This window comes from Anolis carolinensis, chromosome 6 (assembly GCF_035594765.1).
Source record: "Anolis carolinensis isolate JA03-04 chromosome 6, rAnoCar3.1.pri, whole genome shotgun sequence".
Lineage (NCBI taxonomy): Eukaryota > Metazoa > Chordata > Lepidosauria > Squamata > Dactyloidae > Anolis > Anolis carolinensis.
This window is the reverse complement of record NC_085846.1, coordinates 81,165,504-81,189,105: the sequence shown is the minus strand read 5'-3', so window position 1 is coordinate 81,189,105 and position 23,602 is coordinate 81,165,504. Positions and strand designations below refer to the sequence as shown.

The 23,602-nt window shown below is 38.5% G+C and overlaps 1 protein-coding gene across 6 annotated transcripts in view; it reads left to right on the top strand.

The window, feature by feature from the left end:
• Positions 1–23,602, top strand: part of creb5 (cAMP responsive element binding protein 5) — a 323,604-nt gene that overhangs the window by 99,288 nt on the left and 200,714 nt on the right. For 5 of the 6 annotated variants that reach the window (XM_008117034.3, XM_008117035.3, XM_008117037.3 and 2 more), the window contains one exon: positions 9,157–9,329. In XM_008117034.3, coding sequence (XP_008115241.1) covers positions 9,157–9,329 — 173 coding nt within the window. Of the gene's footprint in view, positions 1–9,156; positions 9,330–12,851; positions 13,614–23,602 lie in introns of those variants that run through there. The other variant, XM_008117040.3, reaches the window with a different exon arrangement.

Genomic DNA, 23,602 nt, shown 5'->3' with positions numbered 1-23,602 from the left:
TTCTTATAGCAACACCAAAGACACTCCAAGTGGCCAGCTATTGGTCAAAGGACATTTAGTATAATGCCAAGTTTTTTAAAACTTAGTTTGTGTTTTCAAATACATTACAACTTGTACCCATGGTTCTCTTCTGACATGATAAATAAAATACCTCATTCAGTTAATATAAATACTTTTAAAATTAAACATTTAAATCCAACAGGCTCTGAAACGTTTTAAATCCTAGTGGGAAATTTTTATATAAAATACCTTTTACAACTTGTCTGCACATAGAAAGATTGACTTAATTAGGATAAAATATATTCAGTTGTTAAAATACATTCACCCTACATAAATTCCAGATTCTTCATGCCAAGTTTTGTTTTGCACTATATAACATCACCATAATTGCCTGGTGCAAATTTGTCTGCTGCAAATAAATAAGCAGAGTAAAATGTTTCTTTTTCCATTACTTTTTTGTGATATGGTGAGATTGGTAGGAATCCTTTTAGTTCATGGGGGATGCATGGATACTGTAGACTGCCATTTTTCTCACATTTGGAGTGTGGACTCCAAGGTTAGAGAGGCCTGCATAAAATAGGTGTTGAAAATCCTACTGTTACTATGAACTTTTTAGTGGATTTAGACAGACATAATTTACAGGTTTAAAGTAGCTCACGGAGAAGTCTTTCTATATGACATCCTCTCAATTAGGTCAACATAGAAGGGCCCTTTGCTGTCAACATCAGAGTCTTTGTGCCCAAGGACATACTCTTTAAGTGTTCTGCATAGAGCTGCCTTTGAAGGCTGTATGCTAGCTTTGGTAGGTTCAAATTACAGCCAAAATATTTTAATTGGGAGCTGTAGGTCAGACCGTATTTTACTATCTTGATTGGACACTAGTTTGTTTCCAAACACATTTGAAAATGCCAGTTTTAAGTGTGTTTATAAGTAACTTCAGAATTGCTGTAGATCTGTGGGTCCCCAGATGTTTTGACCTTCAACTCCCAGAAATCCTAACAGCTGGTAAACTGGCTGGGATTTTTGGGAGTTGTAGGCCAAAAAAGCAATAGTATTCCCCATAGTAATCTATGGCTGCGAGAGCTGGACCATAAGGAAGGCTGAGCGAAGGAAGGTAGACGCTTTTGAACTTTGGTGCTGGAGGAAAATCCTGAGAGTGCCTTGGACCGCAAGAAGATCCAACCAGTCCATCCTCCAGGAAATAATGCCCGACTGCTCACTGGAGGGAAGGATATTAGAGGCAAAGTTGAAGTATTTTGGCCACATCATGAGAAGACAGGAAAGCTTGGAGAAGATCATGATGCTGGGGAAAATGGAAGGAAAAAGGAAGAGAGGCCGACCAAGGGCGAGATGGATGGACGGTATCCTTGAAGTGACTGGCTCGACCTTGAAGGAACTGGAGGCGGCAACGACCGACAGGGAGCTCTGGCGTGGACTGGTCCATGAGGTCACGAAGAGTCGAAAACGACTGAACGAGTGAGACGACAACAAGGCCAAAACACCTGGGGACCCACATGTTGAGAACCACTGCTGTAGACCTTCATCTTCAGAGGGAGTGTAATCCCATCTAGGACAAGCTGAATTCCTTTTCCCTGATTGCCTTCCAGCTGACATAGAAAACCTCTGTCTCATCTAGATTATGTTTCAGTTTGTTCACTCTGATCCAGTTCATTTCTTATAGCAGGCATCAGTTTAGGACTTAAACCACTTCAGTGGAAAGGACTAATAGAGCTGGATGTCACCCACACAGTGATAGTAACTGCCCCCAAACTTCATACAAATCCCTCCCCCCAGGAAAGAACAAAACAGTGCCCTGTAACCTCATCCCAACAAGGTGACGCAGAAGTCAATTTACCCAGTTGATCAATGGTATCAAAAGCTGCTGAGAGGTCCAAGAGAGTGAACAGGGACATACTTCCCCTGTCTAGATCATTTACCAAGACAACCAAAGCCATATCCCCAGTCCAGAAACCAAAGGGAAATTGATAATGATCCTGATACTGATAGCTATCACCCAACTACACCAGTTAACAAAGTGACTACCATAAAGACATTGACAAAATAATAAATTGTATACCATATTATAAAATTGTTTATGTCAGGCTTATCCAGCCTGTGTCCCTTGCCCTGCACATGGCCCAAGATGACTATGAACACAACACAAAAGTGCAAGCTTACTTAAAATTTTATGAGATTTTTAGGGTAACATTTTTGTTGCACAGCTCTTGAGCATGAACTTTGCAGATGAGAACAGAATGGAATGGAATAAGCAGAGGACGTTACGTTTACGAATATCAGAGTATTATATGTAATTCACATTGTAGTTATAAACAGTTCAGCCAGAAGACGTGCTTGACAAGTTTAAAAGACCTTCCGAATGGGGCAGTGCATAATTATAATAATTATGTAACTTTTCTTTTACTTATCTGTGGTGGCAGATATCATAGAATAATAATACTAATAATAATACTAATAATAAATTATTATTATTATGCAGAAACCAATACAGGTGGTCCCGGTGGTAATTGGCACACTGGGTGCCGTGCCAAAAGATCTCACCCGGCATTTGTAAACAGTAGATATTAACAAAATTACGATCTGCCAACTGCAAAAGGCCATCCTACTGGGATCTGCGCGCAGCATCCGAAAATAAATCACACAGTCCTAAATGCTTGGGAAGTGTTCGACTTGTGATTCTGTGATACGAAATCCAGCAAATCCATCTTGTTTGCTGTGTCAGACTATGTCATTGTGTCAATAATAATAATAATATAGTCTCATAAGTTATTATTAATATTAGCATATTTTATGTGTGGCCCAATGAGATTCTTCTTCTTTCAATATGGTTCAAGAAAGCCAAAAGGTTGCACCTCCACAGTTTAAGTGTAAAATGAATATATGATATAAAACTATATTAAGTGAATGGAAAGAAAGCTATAACTTTTGACAATTCTGATTGCTAGTTCTTTAAGGAGCTCAACTACGCCGATGTTTTGGTGGTTCAGATCCTTGGTGCTTACCCTTATAGGGATCCTCTGTTGCAGGATCAATAAGTTTTTCTTTTGGGGAGTTTGCGTGTGGGTAATCATTTTTATCTAACTAATATATCAACATGTTTTCATGTTTGTGTTACATAAGCAACATAACAAACTTGCATTTACATGATCTCATACATTACTTCTATTTTCAGACAGGACTGATTAGCAGGTACATGGTCAACACTCACCTTGCAGATCAGTATATGTACCAATGATTGATCACATACACATAAGTCATCATTCCATGATGCTATTGCCTAGTGATTATGTTTGAGTCATGTAGACTGGTCAAAGAACAGCCTTCCCAATCTAGACTATGGGGAAAAGCAGAACTATAAGGTCAGAGCTGTGGTGATCAGGCACAGTAAAAAGCCTATCTGAATTTGAAATTGAAGGTATTGGACCTGCTTGATGAAAAATTAAGATAAAATTATATTAGTTCCATTTTGTAATAACCTATCAGTGTAACACTACATATTTCTTGAGAACATCTTGATAGGGTTGCTAGATAATAATACCCAGTAAACCCATTTGGTTAGAAACGACAACCACAACTCTATATTATGCACCAGAAAATATTCTCTAAGGAGCCTCTGCAATTAAGGGAAGGCATTGCCTGTGCATGTCTTCCAAGCAGAGCTGGCAATAACTATAATTTAGAAAGTATAAAGTGGTTTCATATTGATACTGCCATGTAAAACTGTAACAGGAGGGGACAAGGTGAGAGATTCATGCCTGTAGTCTGTTGCTTGGAAGCCATGGTATAAATCTCTGAACTGGTCCAAGCGTGAATGCCTCAAGCAGGAGTTATAGTAACAGACTACTTAACATAATGTAATTGGCTAGCAAGGTCAGCTCCCCTTCCTTTAGAAACATTAGCCATGTTTACTCTGGAAGAGCCACTCAACTAGAACTCAGCTATATAGGTGCTTTCTATATAGGTGTCATTTAGGGCATCATACTAATGTATGATTCTAGCAATGTTCATATCTTAGAAATGCTGTAGGAAGGTGTTACCTTTGTCTGCCAATTACCCCTAGCTAGCTATATTTTTTTTAAAAAAAGCCATGGTGATATAAAATTGGGACAAGATAGGAATGGAAGTTGTTCTATCTATGGCTCTTCCATCTTTTTAAACACTTATTTGGCAGTAGTGGTATCTATGACCCGATGTTTTCTCATCTGTATAGGCAACATGAATTGAGATCTATAGCTCCGAAACAGAATGGAGACTGTCATGGACTTCATCACATGTTGTTTTGAACCAAAATAACAGGTCCTTTGGCTAAATTCACGATTTCTCCCCGTAATTACAGATCTGGCTAATTTCACGATTGCTTTGTAGCTCTGTGAGCTATGACTGGAAGTAATTTGATGGCAGCTATGACTCCCAGGAAATTTACAGTGACTGCCTGTAAAATTGGGGGGGGGGGGGGGGGAGGAAACTGTAAGTGTGATGAGGTGTTGATGTATTTCTTCTCCTATCATTCCTTATTATAGAATAGACAGTCCAGGATGAAGAGGATTACAATCCAAAAATATCTGGATGGTCACAAGTTTCCCAGTACTGTTATGTATTTTGTAAAGTTTCTATTTAAGGTTTCCCCTGACATTAAGTCTAGTTGTGTCCGACTTTGGAGGTTGGTGCTCGTCTCCATTTCTAAGCCGAAGAGCCGGCACTGTCCGTAGGTCATGCGCAAGGTCATGACTGCATGGTGTGCTGTTACCTTCCTGCAGAGCAGTACCTATTGATCTACCCATATTTGCATGTTTTTGAACTGCTAGGTTGGCAGAAGCTGGGGCTAACAGCAGGAGCTTACCCCAGTTCCCGGATTTGAACCGCTGACCCTTCAGTCAGTAAGTTCAGCAGCTCAGTGGTTTAACCCACTGCGCCACCATATATTAATCAAAACTAAAAACTAAAGCACTGTTCCAATGTTGCTATTGATATACTATAAACATGTTTACATATTAATATGCCACAAATAAACTTCACATTTTTATACAATTTGCTAAACTGTAAAAATGGTTGAATATCCATTTGTCTGGACACAACGAACATGTGAATGAATAAAATTATTCTTAAGGAAATCCATTGTAAAAAATAAACAGAAGCAACTTCCTATAATGCCAAACCTGTAGAGCCATTTTTATTTGGACTGAAGTATTATTTAATCAACTGGGTCTGAAGTAAACCGCTTCTTTTACAAAATCTGTTTATTGTTTTCTGTTGGTGTTTGAATTGATTTGACTGAAAGGAAGAAAAAGAAGAAAAAAAGAAGTCCAGAGCAGCGTGTAATATTTCATTAGCAGGCGTAACCTTGTTTGTTGGCTTTTAAAAATTCATTTAGGGAAGGAAATCAGTTTGCACCACTGACATTTTGCCAAATTTGTGTTTTGTTAACTCCAAAGTGGGTATTTACAGGAGGAAAAATGCTTCTTTATTTATGATTTGAATATTAATAAAAAATATATACAAAAAATAATAACTCAGCAGTTGAATACCCCTGCTCTGTTAGCCTTCAATTATCAAAATACCACGCAGCTATCCCAGAGCAACATGTACTAAATGACCTTAATTGTGTTGTACATATTTAGTGTTAACTGAAATTTCATTGGAACATAAGAACTGCTTTGTGTGGATTGATGTTTGAATGATGATCTCAAGCAATTGACTGGGAAATAAATAACCTTTAGTTCATGCTGTTTATGGGTTCTCTTGTTTGGAGTCTAGACTGTACTTATACCAGTACCCCTTGAATTCTATCTATATTTTCCATATCAAACAATATATTTTAGCATTAAAATGTTCTGCATGCTAGATGCCATACATAGTTTAAATGTTTCTAATCCTTTAACAAAAAAATTCCCTTAAATCTAAACTTGATTGTAATACAGTTGCTGGTATGTCCGGTATCCACTGTATGCTATTGTATACGTAAAAGCGTATATCGACAAGATAGTCTGGCGGAGACTGAAAAAAAAAAAAGGAGTGACATAGATGTGTCTGGAAAACAGGAGGCATCTTTCATGATTCTCTTCTATTGATAATTAGAGGGCACTTCTAATTGGATCATGTCAGAAAAATTAAGATAAAAGACCCAAAGCACAGAAAGCCATTGCATTTTTTAAAAGAAAGGCTGAAGAATTAATGATGTTTATGCTAGCTGCATGTCAGTAATGAACTAAGGAAGCCATGTTACACCCAGAAAAGAACCATAGGGTGCTTCTACAATGTAGCATTAATGCAGTTTGATGCCACTTTAACTGTCATGGCTCAATGCTATGGAATCCTGGGATTTGTAGTTTTACAAGGTCTTTAGCTTTCTATGTTGTGAAGGTTTTCTGTGAACCGTACTGCAAAATGTACCATATTTCACCATGTAATAGTCGCCACATGTAATAACCCCACTCGCCTTTTTTGGCCCCTGAAATCTGCATTCTTGTTTTCCTTGGGTAATAGTTGCACCTTGATTCATCATCCCAAATTATCCGCTTTAGTCACTCAGGAGCCCCCGGTGACGAAATGGGTTAAACCCTTGTGCTGGCAGGACTGCTGACCAACAGGTCAGTGGTTTGAATCCAGGGAGAGCGGGTGAGCTCCCGTTGTCAGCTCCAGTTCCCCATGCAGGGACATGAGACAAGACTCCCTCAGGATGGTAAAACATCAAAACATCTGGGCATTCTCTGGGCAGTGTCCTTGCAGATGGCCAATTCTTTCACATCAGAAGTGACTTGCAGTTTCTCAAGTCACTCCCGACATGAAAAAAGTCGCTCACTTGCTCACCTATGTGCCTTCCCCCATTTGAGCTATTTGCTCAGCTGAGTGAAGTGCAGTAGCTGGAGGTGAGTGTGTGTGTGAGTGAGGCTTCATGCTTTACTGATAAATGGATTAGCAAGATAGAAATTCAACAGTGTTCACATAGAAATAATGGATTTACTGTATATACTTGAGTATAAGCCTAATTTTTCAGCCCTTTTTTAAAGATTGAAAAAGCCCCCCTCGGCTTATACTCAGGTGAGGGTCCTGGTTGGCTTTTATTTGGGTCAGCTTATACTCGAGAATATATGGTACATTTATTATTTTTCTCTATTATTATTGGTATTATTACATTTATTATTTCTCTATTATTGTTGCTACTATTACATTTATTTTACTCTATTTTTTATTAATAATACATTTATTGTTTTACTCTATTTATTATTGTATTATTTTCCTGTATTTATTATTATTATTACATGTATTATTTTACTCTATTATTATTAAAAGGATACATAAGCACATTTACATTGAAGAAGATGAGAATAATGATTTGATCAGAGTTGGATAGTCTTATCTTAAATTTGAGCTTTATGTAAATATTCAAAAACATTTAACTTACCGATGCCTCAATTAATGTAATTTTATTGCTATCTATTTTTATTTCTGAAATTTACCACCCTCGGCTTATACTGAAGTCAATGTTTTCCCAGTTTTTTGTGGTAAAATTAGGTGCCTCTGCTTATATTCGGGTTGGCTTATAGTTGAGTATATATGGTATGTGTTTGTAGCCATCTGTCTGACATCAGGTCATATATTTTATTAACTTTCCATTTTCCCTAAAAAGACAGTTTGTTCACTCTATTTATAATGACTATGTGAAACATGAATTGGCCAGAATGTTCATTTGAATCACAAATTTCCTGTTCAACCTACTCACATGAAAATACAGTATGTTGTGATTGTTGTTGCTGTGTTTCTTCAAACCGTTTCCATCTTAATGTGACTCTAAAGGTTTTCTTATATAAATTGTTCCAAGAGATTTTACCTTTGACTTCTTTGAAGCTGAGAGAGTGTGACCTGCCTAAGGTCACTCATGACTGAGCATAAATTTGAAACCTGATGTCCAGAGTCATAACCACCATATTATGCTAGTTTCTATGAAAATATTGGAAATGTTTAAAAGTAACTTAGTTATCACCAGATAGAAACTTCTCATTTCAATTTTAGATGTCAACTTTTGAATCAAATTTTAAAAACTAAACTATGCCTGTAGATAATTTATGTTAGATTTTTGTTCTTTAGAACAAAAACTTCAGATTTTGAAGTCTTGCCTTTCTACTCATGAACATGAATGGTATGGTATTTCAAAGCTTATCTTTGAACAAAAGAGATGAACAGCATTCCTTCTCTTAATATGAACTCCAATTCCCATTGAATTCCAATCCCCATCAGCCTTGCAAGTACAGAGAAATGCAGTACAGCAACACTAGGAGGCTCATATAGTCTGCATGTCTGTATTAAAGCAGACAAAAAGAAAACAAAAAGAAAACAAACAAGTTGAATCAAACTATTGGACCAAGACATCCACTGAATCTAAAATTTAAAAACCTGGTTGTTAATTTGAATCTGTCAAAACTAACTCATCATTCTCAGCAAATCTAGTACAGTAGCATGAGCCAGAATGATAAATCAAAGTGCCACAGATTGACTGGGAAATTCATTTGAAATGAAATATGTCTCGCACACTGGCAAATGGATCTGTGCAAACTCTCAGTATTATAAATCACGAGTCAGATACACAGAAGAATAATTAGTCAACTTGCAGGTTTTTTCAATGTGTGTTTCACTGTAAAAGGAAAGAGTTATTTTTCATTTCTTTACTGTGGTTAGAACAAAATCTATTGATGTGCCGTTTGCCAGAAGCCAGTAATGTTTAATTTTGTTGCTACTTTGCGCTCCCGAATTTTGGGCATAGGGATAATCTGGACCGCTGCTTCTTAAATTGTCTGCCCCAATCCCAGATGGGGTCTCCTTAGCTCAATGTTGGGGTCACAAAAATTTGGCAACAGTAAAAAGTTTCTGAATGGTACCCATTTACATAATCCGTAAGCAACAATATTCAGTGCTTACAGTGGATGCTTCAGCTGTACTTCATAAAAAGGGGAAATCGGCCTGTTTAGCAAGCCTTGCAAATGCTGATGTATTATCAGCAAATGTTTGATTTTCTACCTATATAAATGGGGGTCATGTAAAAAAAATTCAGTTGGAAAGGGGTCACAAGTGGAAAGAATTGAAGAAGCCTTGTTCTAAACAAATAGAACATCTAATTTTATTTTTTCCATCTTCTCTCCCCAGAATATTTCAATGCATAACTCTGTTGGAGGAGCTATGGCAGCCCCTGGGCCACATCAGCTCTCAAATCCAAGGATGCCAAACCATGACACCAGCATTGTGATCCAGCAAGCCATGCCGTCCCCCCAGTCGAGTTCAGTCATCACGCAAGCACCTTCCACAAATCGACAGATTGGGTAAGAGTGTCCTTGGCACTTTTAATTTTGGCTTGCATGTGGTGTTGTCCTACATTTCCTCCCAACATGATGAAGAAAACCCATGACATGATCAAGAGCTGTAAGAAATTCCTTGTTTGTATAGTGTTGCTTATGCGGAGGTAGAAGATGAAGATTTTGTTTGAAAACAATGTGCATTTGTTCATATGTATGTGGACGGTTGTCTTAAAAACCTACATTTTTTGTGTGAAATTTGGAGTTTCTAGAGCAATACCATTCATAGTTCCAGAGCCATAGTAATAGATTTTCCTCTTCACGGAACTCGAGAACTTGTCAAATTGGACCACCCATTGAAAGGTTCTCCGTCTAAGTTAAGACAACTGCTATGTGTTTAGATCGAGAATTTTTCAGACAAATGTATTCTGATTCCTTCTTTCACAATGAGCATCCAGCCAAATGTATTGGACATAATAAACTATTTAGCTCCTAATGTATGCTTTAGGACTTTGTCACAACAAAGTGGCACAGAATCAAAACATCATCTATGAACAGGGTTGTCAAACCCATTTTCACCAAGGGCCACATCAGCCGTATGGTTGCATTCAAAGGGCTGTTTGTAATTCTAATACTGTATAAATGTAACTATGTTGCCCTGGCATTGAAAACCTTGTGGGCCACATAACATGATGTGCCAGGTTAGATTCGACCTTGCGGGCCTTGTGTGTAACAATTGTGATCTACGACGATTTATTTATTTATTTATTTATTTATTTATTTATTTATTTATTTATTTATTTATTTGCAGTATTTATATTCTGCCCTTCTCACCCTGAAGGGGACTCAGGGCGGATCACATTGCAGACATAAGGCAAACATTCATTGCCATAACATAGAACAGAGACAGAGACAGACGCAGGCACTGGTGGGCCTCGAACTCATGACCTCCTGGTCAGAGTGATTTGTTGCAACTGGCTGCTAAAAAGCCTGCGCCACAGCCCAGCCCAATGCTGTGCACAACCTGTTACCAGTATGCCATCTTCATCAACAAAACCGTCTCCTGCTATTGATGGGCAAAACCCATTAGTAGCTCATGATGCCACAAATTACTTGTGCCATAATCTCTCAATCCGCTTCTATTCCAGCATGCTGGCACAGAAATGATATCACATGGGGAGGGTTGTCCTTCTCCATTCACTTTATTATAGTTGATATAATGAATTAATTTTATGTTATCCTAAATATTATAACAATTGCAAATTTGTTCTGGCCAGTAAAACTGAAAAATAAAGATCTGAAGCAGCAGAACTGTGAGTGGATGGAGTTCCACTGCTACCCAGAAGTACAGTTGCAGATCTGCAAAGTGTTACAGTAGTGCAATGCTCAGAAATAGGCAATGGTGATGGTGATTTCGTATATACTCGAGTATTAGCTGACCCGAAAAAAAGCTGAGGCACCTAATTTTACCACAAAAAACTGGGAAAACTTATTTACTCGAGTATATAATATAATTCACTATTGTATATTTATATTACATGCAATATTACTAATAATATTGCAATATAGTTATATAATATAATATATTGTATGTATATATACTTGTAAACCGCCCTGAGTCCCCTTCGGGGTGAGAAGGGCAGTATATAAATGTCGCAAATAAATAAAAATAAATAAATAAATATAAGACAATGGTGGGAAATGCAGCAGCAACTGGTAAATGTTTTAAAAAATAGATACCAATAAAATTACATTAATTGAGGCATCAATAAGTTAAATGTTTTTGAATATTTAAATAAAACTGTAATTTAAGATAATAATAAGACAAAACTGTCTAACTCTGATTACCTATATATTCAAGTATAGGCTGACCCAAATATAAGCCACCAGGACCCTCACTCGAATATAAGCCAAAGAGGGCCTTTTCAGCCCTAAAAAGGGCTAAAAAACCCGTTTTAAACTCCAGTATACTGTATACGGTATATCAGTAAGTTACAGCTATCCTTGGTGGCAAGTCTGCCATGGGAAAGCAGTAAAGTTTTGAGGCATCTATTGATCAATCTCCTTATTACTGAAGTTTACTGATGTCCTAAACACTTTTGCATAAAATATATTGTCAAAATTAGCATATGTTTGAAGAATTTCCCCTGGAAGTATTTGTTCATTGCAATCAATAGACTATTGCAAAAGCATGTTCAATACATTTTAAAACAGTGCCAACTGGCATTTAGATTAACAGTGTACATTACGGTAAAAATCAAACCAGCAATTTAGAAAACACAGTGCCAAATAAAGTAATGTTACATAGACAAAGATATATAATATTACATAGTCAAGGATAGCTGTACAAGCCAGAATCTCAAGATGCATCCAGAGATATTTTCAGATATCAGCTTTTATTTTAAATGCACAGCTGATATCCATTTGTTTCACAAAATCCAGCCAATACAGATAAGCTATTGCTCACTAGATTGAAGACAAGCCACAGAGGTTTAATATGATTCAGCCAAAAAGGATGCAAGTACAAGCAATTTGCTTCAAGAGGTACAAGCATAAACATACAGAAAAATGGAAGACATCTTATACAATTCTGACAGCTATTCAGACTTCCCGCTCCCTCTCCTAATTGTCTGAGAAATCGACCAGCCAGGATCTGCTGTGGAAGGGCCCTTAGACAATCAAGGACTTGGTTGTCAGTACAGAAAGTTAATAAATGCACAAATATTAAGCCTCTCTTCTGTGGGAGTAGCAGACTCTCAGCCTCAGGTCAAGTGGACAAACATCCTGAGCTTATCTTGTTGGTAGAGAGGATCATCTATCTCTATATACACACAATGTTTCCAATAGTCATCTGGCTTGGGAAATATCTGGAGGGATTTGGCCAATATCCCCTTTCCTAAAAGATTATGCAAACAGGGAGCATGAGGAAGTGGCTGCCTTCAAGCTACATTTTGATACATATAAGCAACGGTTTATACACTTCATATAAGAAATTGATATGTACACATTATGAAAGATACAAGGAAAGGTTTTTAATCATAGAATCATAGAGTTGAAAGAGACCTCATGGGCCATCCAGTCCAACCCCCTGCAAAGAAGTAGGAATATCGCATTTAAAGCACCCCCGACAGATGGCCATCCAGCCTCTGTTTAAGAGCCTCCAAAGAAGGAGCCTCCATCACACTCTGGGGCAGAGAGTTCCACTACTGAACAGCTTATCCACTCACTTTATTAGGAAGTTCTTCCTAAAGTTCAGGTGGAATCTCCTTTCCTGTAGTATGATGCCCTTGTTCTGCATCCTAGTCTCCAGGGCAGCAGAAAACAAACTTATTCCCTCCTCCCTATGACTTTCCCTCACATATTTTTACATGGTCATCATGTGTCCTCTCAGCCTTCTCTTCTGCAGGCTAAACATGCCCAGCTCTTTAAGCCACTCCTCATAGAGCTTGTTCTCCAGACTCTTGGTCATTTTAGTCACCCTCCTCTGAATACATTCCAGCTTGTCAACATCTCCCTTAAATTGCAATGCCCAGAAGTGGACACAGTATTCCAGGTGTGGTCTGACCAAGGCAAAATAGAGGGGTAGCATGCCTTTCCTGGATCTAGACACAGGCCAAAATTCCATTGGCTTTTTTAGCTGCTGCATGACACTATTGGCTCATGTTTCACTTGTTGTCCACGAGGACTCCAAGATCTTTTTCGCATGTATTGCTCTCGAGCCAGTCATTCCCCATTCCGTATCTTTGCATTTCATTTTTTTCTGATAATAAAAAGAAAAAGTCATATATTTACTTGTGATGTCTTAGTGAACTATAAATCTTTTTTGGGAGGAGAGGATTACTGTGGCTCAATAGCAGATATGGAAACAATCGATAACTGGCATCATGGTTTATATTTGAATATATTATAATGTGCAGTATAATTATGTTGTTGTTGGCAATGGGATCGTGTCTGGTATGCAAAAATCAGGAGGATTTAAAAAAAATGATCCTGAAAAATATTTCTGGTAATGAACTGCAAATGTTTGAAAAAACAATGGTGTAATGGTCTTAAGTGAGAGCAGAATCGGGCCCTGAAGGCTAGAAAGAATTGTACTGTAACAACATTCTGATTTTTATCACAACTGTAGATAGTTAAGTGTCAAAATATGGTCCAGCCACCTGCAAATGTTTGCACTGGCTGCAGTCCAACAAAAACAACAAATGGCAAGATAAGGTTTCATTCAGACGGTTGCATTCAGGCTTCACTTCTGCAAGAGAGGCTGGGATTCATCTCTAGGCATGTGCCTTGCATTCCTTGGAGCAGAGTTAGGTGTGTTTGGAATGGCTGGAACTTTTATTTCTGGGCTTTTTGTGGTGCTGTCTTTATTGTTGCCGTTCTTTCTCTTTCTTTTCTTTTTTTGTCTTACCCTATCACCTGGTGGGATATGGGATTTCAAATGGAAAAGTCTTAGATACGCAAAAGGATAGTCCGTCAAAGGAACAGGCTACAGATCAAATCAAGGAGGAGAAACACAATATGCCAGTCCTTCTTGGCCTCAAAAGGCCACCACTAAGATTTCTTTATTGCCACGTGAAAACATGACTACATCTTATCATTTAAATTTTAAGCAGTCTGAAAGTTTACTCTAAACCTTACGGGCGTTGCTGGGTAGTAATTTTTTGTACAACAGCAAATACAGATTATGGCAGAAATTATCACTTGACTATATATGTTTTGAAGTTCAAATGTAGACAAGGAACATTTAACTGCCAATTGTTGCCTTTTTGTGACGAACAGCAGGCACACATCCTAGTGATAAGTTACCCAGAGGGAAGACAGTAAAGTCTAAAATGCTGCAGAGAGATAAGAGAGTGTAAAAGTTTATTTTAGAGGCAAGGAAATGCAGATAAGCTGAATCCTCCCTCCAGAGCAATGCCTTTTCCATTTTTAGCAGCTACTTTTCCTGCAGTTTGTTTCATAATACAGTTCACTTTAAATATAAGCATGCTAAAAGTTAAATTCAACATATAGAAGTTTACTGAACATTTTAATTTTGTCCCTACAATATAGGCCTACTCTATTTGAAAAAAAAACAAAAGATTCCATCCTTTGAATTAGAATCTCATTGAAATCAGTTGTGTGGAATTATTTAGGATTGCTCTGTTAAGTAGTTCATCTTTTTTGTCATGCAATTCACCAAGAGCTGGTAACTGAGTGGGGAGAGGTGATAAATGTTGATAAGATATCCTGATTTAGGCCCCTTTTACACAGCCATATAATCCAGATTACTGTCAGATAATCCACATTATCTGCTTTGAACTGGATTATATGAGTCTACACTGCCATATATGGAGCCCCTAGTGGCGCAGTGGATTAAATCGATAAGCTGCTGAACTTGCTGACCCAAAGGTCAGCAGTCTGAATCCGGGGAGCAGGGTGAGTTCCCACTGTTAGCCCCAGCTTCTGCCAACCTAGCCGTTCAAAAACATGCAAAATGTGAGTAGGTCAATAGGTACTGCTCCTGCAGGAAGTAACAGCACTCCATGCAGTCATGCATGGCCTTGGAGGTATCTACAAATAAAGCTTAGAAATGGAGATGAGCACCAACTAGACACGACTAGACTTAATGTCAGGGGAAAACCTTTACCTACATTGCCATATAATCCAGTTCAAAGTAGATAATGTGGATTTTATATGGCAGTGTAGAAGGGGCCTTATTTTCATTGTCTGTGATACTGTGCTAAATGTTATATATATTAGAACTCATAGTATGAAAATGGACCATCCTCTATTGCCAGCAATTTTTTCACTTCAGGGTAGGTATTGCTGCAAAGCTGTGAGTTGTTTAACAACTTTAACATTCTGAAAAAGGGTGTGAAATAAATCAAGTAAATGAATAAACGCTAACTGAAGCTTTCAACATTGCTGAGTCAATGAAATCAGATAATCTCAATAATGCTGGAACTGGTGTTGACATGTAGTACTATAGGATTATTTTAATAGTATCCTGAAAACATCTCACTGTATATAAAAAAGGGTTGAATTGTTCTTGTATTTGCCAAAAGGTTATTTTAAAAGATGGCGGGGTTGAGAGTGGAATGTCTAGCTGTGTCATAAATTATGTAGCTAATAGAATTTGACTTTTTTTTGTTTAGCATTAGCTATAGAAATCAGCATTGCTTTTGACACCTGCATGTTTTCCAATGAAAGAGAAGCAAAATGCTATGTATTTGAGATCCTTTACAGATTGACTTCCCCAGTCATCAAAATGTCTGTGAGATACTTCTAACTCTGAATGAAAGCTGGTTTAACCTGTTTAGGAAAAAGAGAGACTGTTTTATGCCAAGTCAAACCATTGGCCCATTAAATCCAAGACTGTCATGACTATTTCATACTGGTTCTCCAGAGTTTCAGTCAATATACTTCCATAGACCTATACGGTAGTCCCATTCTGGTATTAGTAGTCACATTCTAGTATTACAATGGATGGCCCTGTTTACATTCCAGGGTGGAATTTGGTTTGTTGTAACAATCACAATTAACTACCTTTCCATCCACTATTTTTGTGGATGAAAAGTGCTCATCAATAGTTATGCCGGGTTTTATAACACAACATTTAACGTAGCTTGTTATACTTGTCTTAGATAAAGATGATAAAATCTGCTTGTAGTCCTGCTCATCTCTTCAAATATGTTTATTTAGATATGATTCTGTGTACATACACTTTTGGATAAAAATAAAGTCCTTATGGAGTCAGGTTTCCAAACACCTCTAGAGCTTGGGAGAGTTAGGCTTCAGGCCATTTTCCCAGAATGCTGCATTAAGCCTGACCAATGATGACACTGGCTGCGGGATTCTGGGAGTTGTAGTCCAAAATGTAACATTCCCAGGATTATATTCAGATGAATGCATCTGGATGACACTTCAGATTTTCTTGCTTAACATAGCTGCTGAAATGGGACCTGGGCTAGTGTCTACAAAGGACATAGTATCTCAATAGCATTATATGTATATGCCCAAAGAGTTGAGCTGCTGTACAAAATTCTATTTACTATTTAACTGACTGTCATCAAATGCCCAGGATAGGTTTAAAAATGTCTGTTGGTACTGAGATAAAGCCATGGTACTGGGATAAGACCATGTAAGCTGATAGCAATGGACCAAGAGATGATGGCATTCCTCCCAGAGGCCACAATTTATTTTATATCTTCTGGCCTGCAATATTCACAACATGACTTGGTAGCAAAAAGAATCTATTTTTCACAAAAGAATCTTCTGGTTAATTCATTGCTCTTGGTATGTCTTTATAGTAGTAAAAGCAAAGTCCAACATCTGAGCATAATCTCAGAATATTTTTTTAGAATTTTCTGTGTAACTAAAAATGTTTACTTATTTCAGAGGGGCATTCTGTGCTATTTTTTCTCCTCAATTTTATTCCATTTAAATTGCATTAAAAATTAAACAACAGTACCATAACAAGCAATGAACAAGCTCTTTAAACCCTCTTGTAATTAACTGACAAGATACGTGGGGGCTGTGCCGGGTCCTATAACACATTGCTCTTTTACAAGGAACTTTCCAAGTTCTGATAAAGATTGTGAGTCATCAACACAGAGTGTTGGAACATGTGTCGATGTGGATTAAATGAACAGACCAGAGGCTATAGAATTCTTGAGGAGCTAGAAAAACAAAGCTGGTGAAAGTAAACTAGCCCTTTTAGATGTTTCAGTTCTCTTAAGGCATCAATATAAAAATGCTAAAAAAATTATTCTGAGATTAGCATCTAATGATGATGAAACCAAATTTGCATCCGTTTCCTGAGAAATTTCTCATTAAATAGCCCTAACTTGTGCTCTTTTCGTGTGGTTTGTTTTTCTAAGGTTTCAGGATACTGTTTTGAAATCAGTCTCAACTGGACCTACTTTAAAAAGGCTATATAATGACAGGCAGTTTATATGGGCAGTTTTGCCTGGAATCTAGACTTTTGTGGAAAACCTTACTACTAGCAGATTGCTTGACATTTTTTTGGTTCATAATGATTGCTCCCCCTTCTTTATAGTTTTGGTTTAAAATAGTCCTTTTCACAAACCTACATTAATTTCCGTGGAAGTAATTCCCATTGAGTGTCATGAACCTTTCTTCTGAGTGAAAGAGTTGAATTTTAAGTTTAGGAAAATGAATATGTCCGTGATCACTACAAGCTTTGAAACAAATATCACAGAACTGTTATTAACTCCTGATATTAATTACAATACCAAATCAGTGTGTTCTGGGAAATACAATAAATGACAAATGCGATTAGCAATAAATACACATTTCAAAATGAATAGTGTTAAAGGAGGAAAAAATAAAATAAAAATTATACTTTATACCACAAAGGGAGTTCTGTTATTCCCCCATCAACATACAGTCATAGTGTAACTTAATTGCACCCCAGTTATTGGAAAAGGCATAACTTGAGTATAAGTTTTGCTCCAGAGCAGGTATGGACTTACAACTCCCAAAAGCCCACCAGAAATATAGTAAGGGATTGCGGTAGCTGAAATCCAAATTATCTGGAGAGTCAGAGAGTCACCATCCCGCTAAGTAGGTTTTGACATTTTTAATGCTTTAATACCATTAAGAGCAGCTATTTTTGATGTTGATGTTATGCTCTTATATGTTTTCAGTAATTGCAATGGTTCTGTTTTAAGTTATATTAAGTTGACCTATGTACTATTGTTTTTTGTATGGTTTAAATTGTTACTTTCTGTAAGCCGCCTTGAGTCCTTTCCGGGAGAGGGAACAGGATATAAATAAAACTCATCATTATTATTTGATACACAACAAGATTAGTACACAGCAAACAAGACCACCATGCTGACTTTTGCATTGGATCACACATCGGATGCTTCCCAAGTGTATTATTATTATTATTGACACAACCACGTTGTATGACACAGCAAACAAGATAGATATGCTGTATTTCGTATCACAAAATCACAAGTCGAACAAGTGTTTAGGACTGTGTGATGTATTTTTGGATGATGCGTGCAGATTCCAGTAGGGTGGCCTTTTGCAGTTGGCAGATCGTAATTTTGTCAATGCCTATTGTTTCCAAATGCCGGCTGAGATCTTTTGGCACGGCACCCAATGTGCCGATCACCACTGGGACCACCTGTACTGGTTTCTGCCAGAGTCTTTGAAGTTCAATCTTGAGGTCCTGATAGCGGCTGAGTTTTTCCTGTTGTTTTTTGTCAATGCGACTGTCACCTGGGATGGTGAATCAATGATCTAAACCTTTTTCTTTTCCACGACTGTGAGGTCAGGTGTGTTGTGTTCCAAAACTTTGTCAGTCACAGTAGCTTTGCATGTTCATTTTCCATTATCTTTGCTGGTTTGTGATCCCACCAGTTCTTTACTGCAGGGAGGTGGTACTTGAGGCATAAGTTCCAATGAATCATTTGGGCCACATAGTGGTCCCTCTGTTGATAGTCTGTCTGTGCGATTTTCTTACAGTAGCTGAGGATATGATCAATGGTTTCATCAGCTTCCTTGCACATTATTATTATTTTATTGTATGACACAGCAAACAAGATAGATATTCTGGATTTTGTTTCACAAAATCACAAGTCGAACACTTCCCAAGTGTCTAGGACTGTGTGATGTATTTTCGGATGATGCGCGCAGATCCCAGTAGGATGGCCTTTTGCAGTTGACAGATCGTAATTTTGACAATGTCTATTGTTTCCAAATGCCGGCTGAGATCTTTTGGCACAGCACCCAGTGTGCCCATCACCACCGGGACCACCTGTACTGGTTTCTGCCAGAGTCTTTGAAGTTCAGTCTTGAGGTCCTGATAGCGGCTGAGTTTTTCCTGTTGTTTTTGTCAATGCGACTATCACCTGGGATGGCGACATCAATGATCCAAACCTTTTTCTTTTCCACAACTGTGATGTCTGGTGTGTTGTGTTCCAGAACTTTGCCAGTCTGGATTATTATTATTATTATGATTAATCCTTAGGGTAGTGTTTAGAGTAATTGCTCCAAGGAGTTGTGCCAGTCACATTAAAAAGAACTAGAACATCAAATAAGTGGAAATAATGATGCAGAATTCCTGAGGATCTTTTCTACCTGAAAGGAGGAATTTTTGCTAAGTTGCTGTGCTAGCTCTGTTCTGGTAATGCAGAATTTTCTTTCCTTCTGTGATCTCCCAAACGGCTGTTTGATGAATGGCAAGATTTGCTCCTGGTACTCAATGAGAAAATAAATCATTCACCATCAACAATAGGCATGCCAGAGAGTACTGTGGAGTGCATAGATTCTCATAGAGTAGAAGCCTGTTCTCTTCCCTCACCTTGCCCCATCCTTGTCTGGGAATAACATTCAGTACAGACAAAATGTCAGGGTTATAAATGTGAATGGGAGGTCTCTCTGTGTCTTCCGTATCTCCATGCTGTCCTTTATGGATCAATTTATTCATGGAGCAGAAGAAACCTAGTACAAAAGGCAGTTTCATGGATGGGAAGGAACTGAGCTTGTAGTAACTTGCTGCTGCATTATGACAAAGTAATGTTGTGTATTATAGCAGATATTATACCCTGCCATATCAGGTTTCTGATGCTTGTTGTGTGGTTGCCACATTTGGTCAAAAGGAGCAGTGATGGAGAACATTTGATACTCCTCAGTTATTTCCACTACAACTTCCCTACGTCACACCTAACATGTCCAATCAGTAATGAAAGAGTTGTGGAATGTGTCGTCCAAAATCTCTAGCCCAGTGGTTCTCAACCTATGAGTCCCCAGGTGTTTTAGTCTACAACTCCCAGAAATCCTAGCTAGTTTACCAGCTGTTAGGATTTCTAGGAGTTGAAGGCCAAACCATCTGGGGACCCACAGGTTGAGAACCACTGCTTAAAGGTATTTCACCCCATTGTATAGGCACTAAAGAAAAGAGCTGTCCCAACCTGGGAAGCACTAGGTAATGGACTCACTGTAACCGAGAGCCGTTCCAACCAGCTTCTTCATATTAGCCTTATCACACGAGGGCATCAGAAAGCAGATAGACAGATACATCTGAGAGACCTCTGAACCCAATTAAAGTTATGCCACAAAGAAATCAAGTTCATGTGGTTTGCATTCAGAAAGTTACATTTGCTAGGCTCGCCTTGCTTTTACTTGGTAACCTAATGCACACCATGTGAACATTTGAAATGCTTTTAACAGTTAAGACCAGCTCAAATAACACTGAACCAGAGCAGCAATAAAGAATGAATTAAGACTGATTGCAACTCGTAGTCAACATTATTTCCTTTTTTTTGGGCCCTTAAAGGAATATATCTTCTGTTTTCTGCTTTTAGTAGTGTAGTAGTCCTCCTATTACTCTTTCAAAAAAAAAAAAAAGAAAGAAAGAAAGAAAGAGAAGAAAATATCAAATGCAGTAAATTGCACTAAATATGATTTTTGTTCTGTTTTATTTTTATTTGGGAACAGTGGTAGAGAAAACCTGGGTACCATTTAAATAGCAGCTTGAGATATGTGCCTCTGTGACAGTTCAATAACTCTTTATAAATATAGAGAAAACAGGATGTGAGGCTGAAAGGGAGTTTATGTGGTGGTTTACTTTTATTTGGCTTTGCAACAAAAATTATTTTGAACATTAAAATATTACGTGTGTATAGCAGCCCTAACCCCGCTCCCCAACAAAAACAAGACAAAAAGATGCAGAAGTTGAACACTTCTGTTTCTTTTTATTACTGTGAAATATATCCCAGCACAATTTTAAGGGTCAAGCATACCTCTTCACTAACATCTTTTGATTAAAAATTAAAAGCCAAGGAATATTTATTTGGCAGAATACACGGGGGATAATCTGTTTATTTACAAACCTTTACTCCTGAAGTGCTGAGATAAGTGCAGAGGTGGTAAAAAAACACAATTGTTTCAAACTTAGTCAAGGAGATCTTCAACAAAACAATGGAAGGGAGTCATTCCTTGTGTTAAAGATTCCACTGAATAAATAATGAAGGCCCAGGGGAAAGGAGAGGAGAAGAGCCGAAGAAGAACCTGTGCTAATTTCAACTCCATTATACACATGAAATCATTGATTTTGTGGGATGAGGGGGAAATCTTACCCTTCAGAGGCTGGGCTAAGCAATGAAAAATTAATAAACAAGTACTTAAGTTAAGTAGTTGACAGTGCCTTAAGCCATTAAAAAAGATCATGTGTGTAAAGGGGTTTTGTAGTTGAGTACATACCAAAAGCGGGGGTCGCCCATACTTTGAATCTGCTAGTTATATTTCTGCTTTCCATTCCTTCCTTCCTTATCCTTCATTCTCATTTTACTGGAGATTCTGTGAATTGTCGCAAGCTATTTAATCACCATCATCACCATTGTTGTTAAAATTTCATATTTTCGTGTCAGGAGCGACTTGAGAAACTGCAAGTCGCTTCTGGTGTGAGAAAATTGGCCATCTGCAAGGATGTCGCCTAGGGGACGCCTGGATGTTTGATGTTTCCCCATTCTTTAAGAGGCTTCTCTCATGTCCCCACATGGGGAGCTAGAGCTGACAGAGGGAGCTCATCCTGTTCTCTCCAGATTCGAACGGCTGACCTATTGGTCAGCAGTCTTGCTGGCACAAGGGTTTAACCCATTGCACCACTGGGGGGTGCAATGGGTTACGGTAAAGGTAAAAGTTTTCCTCTGACATTAAGCCTCGTGTCTGACTCTAGGGGTTGGTGCTCATCTCCATATCTAAGCCGAAGAGCCAGCGTTGTCCGTAGACACCGCCAAAGTCATGTGGCCACATGACTGCATGAGGCACTGTTAGCTTCCCACCGGAGGAGTATCTATTGATCTACTCACATTTGCATGTTTTTGAACTGCTAGGTTGGCAGAAGCCTGGGCTAACAGTGGGAGCTCACCCCGCTCCCCTTTCAGTCAGCAAATTCAGCAGCTCAGCGGTTTAACCTGCTGCGCACTGGGGGCTCCATGGGTTAAATGTCCATATAAAATTTACTGATATACTAATGTATAAATCTAGACATTTTAGTTTAAAGACCAAACCAAAAAACTAGGTTGACTTCTCTACAGGTCAATGTAAGTACTGTCTCTTGAGCCATTCCCTTCTTTGAGTAGAATGAAGGTGAGAGCTTAGTCCATCTTGGGAGAATATAAAAGGAGCCCAGTACTGTTTCCACCATGGTACCACTTCCAGCCTTTTAAAAATGCCTGGGTAGAGAAATGGCAGGATACGAACTTCCGACCTGTCAGTCAGCAGTCCTTCCGGCATAAGAGTTTAACCTATTGTGCTACCGGGGGCGCAATGGGTTAAATGCCCATATAAATATACGGATACACTCATGTATAAATCTAGACATTTTAGTTTTAAAACCAAACCAAAAAACTAGGTTGATTTATCCACAGGTCAATGTAAGTACTATATCTTAAGCCATTCCCTTCTCTGGTCCATCCCGGGAGAACCTAAATGAAGTCCTGTACTCTTTCCACCATGGTACCACTTCTGGCCTTTTTTAAATGCCTGGGTAGAGAAGTGGCAGTGGCAGTCAATGGCAGCTGTCCCCCAAGGTTGCATTGGTGTTTCCCCCTTCTCTGTGGAATGACCCTTTACATAGGCAAGGATCATATCTAAATCATTAATTTTGACCCCCAAAACTTCCCTTGACTTATACCTGAAACTGACTTACATATGAGCATATACGGGCCCCTGGTGGCACAGTGTGTTAAAGCACTGAGCTGCTGAACTTGCGGACCAAAAGTTCCCAGGTTCAAATCCCAGGAACAGAATGAGCACCCGCTGTTAGCCCCAGCTCCTGCCAACCTAGCAGTTCGAAAACATGCAAATGTGAGTAGATCAATAGGTACCGCTCCAGCTGGAAGGTAACGGCACTCCATGAAGTCATCCTGGCCACATGACCTTGGAGGTGTCTATGGACAATGCTGGCTCTTCGGCTTAGAAATGGAGATGAGCACCAACCCCCAGAGTCGGTCACGACTGGACTTAACGTCAGGGGGAAACCTTTACCTTTACCATGAGCATATTCAGATTGAAGTGGACTTCCTTTCCTCATCTTTCACATGGAAGCCTATGGTACCCATAGGGTCAGGATACTCTTCTTATTGATGTGAACTATAAGGGGGGGGGGAGGTGATGTCCCCAAAATCTGGTAGAAGCTGTGTCCACAAGTGAACTACTTTTGCTACTGCAAGCACAATCTTGAATTCATCCCATCATCTGATACCAAAATGACATGCAAACTGCATGCAAATTAATAATTTTATTGAAGACATCATTGATGTGGCCTGTACACATTGTCC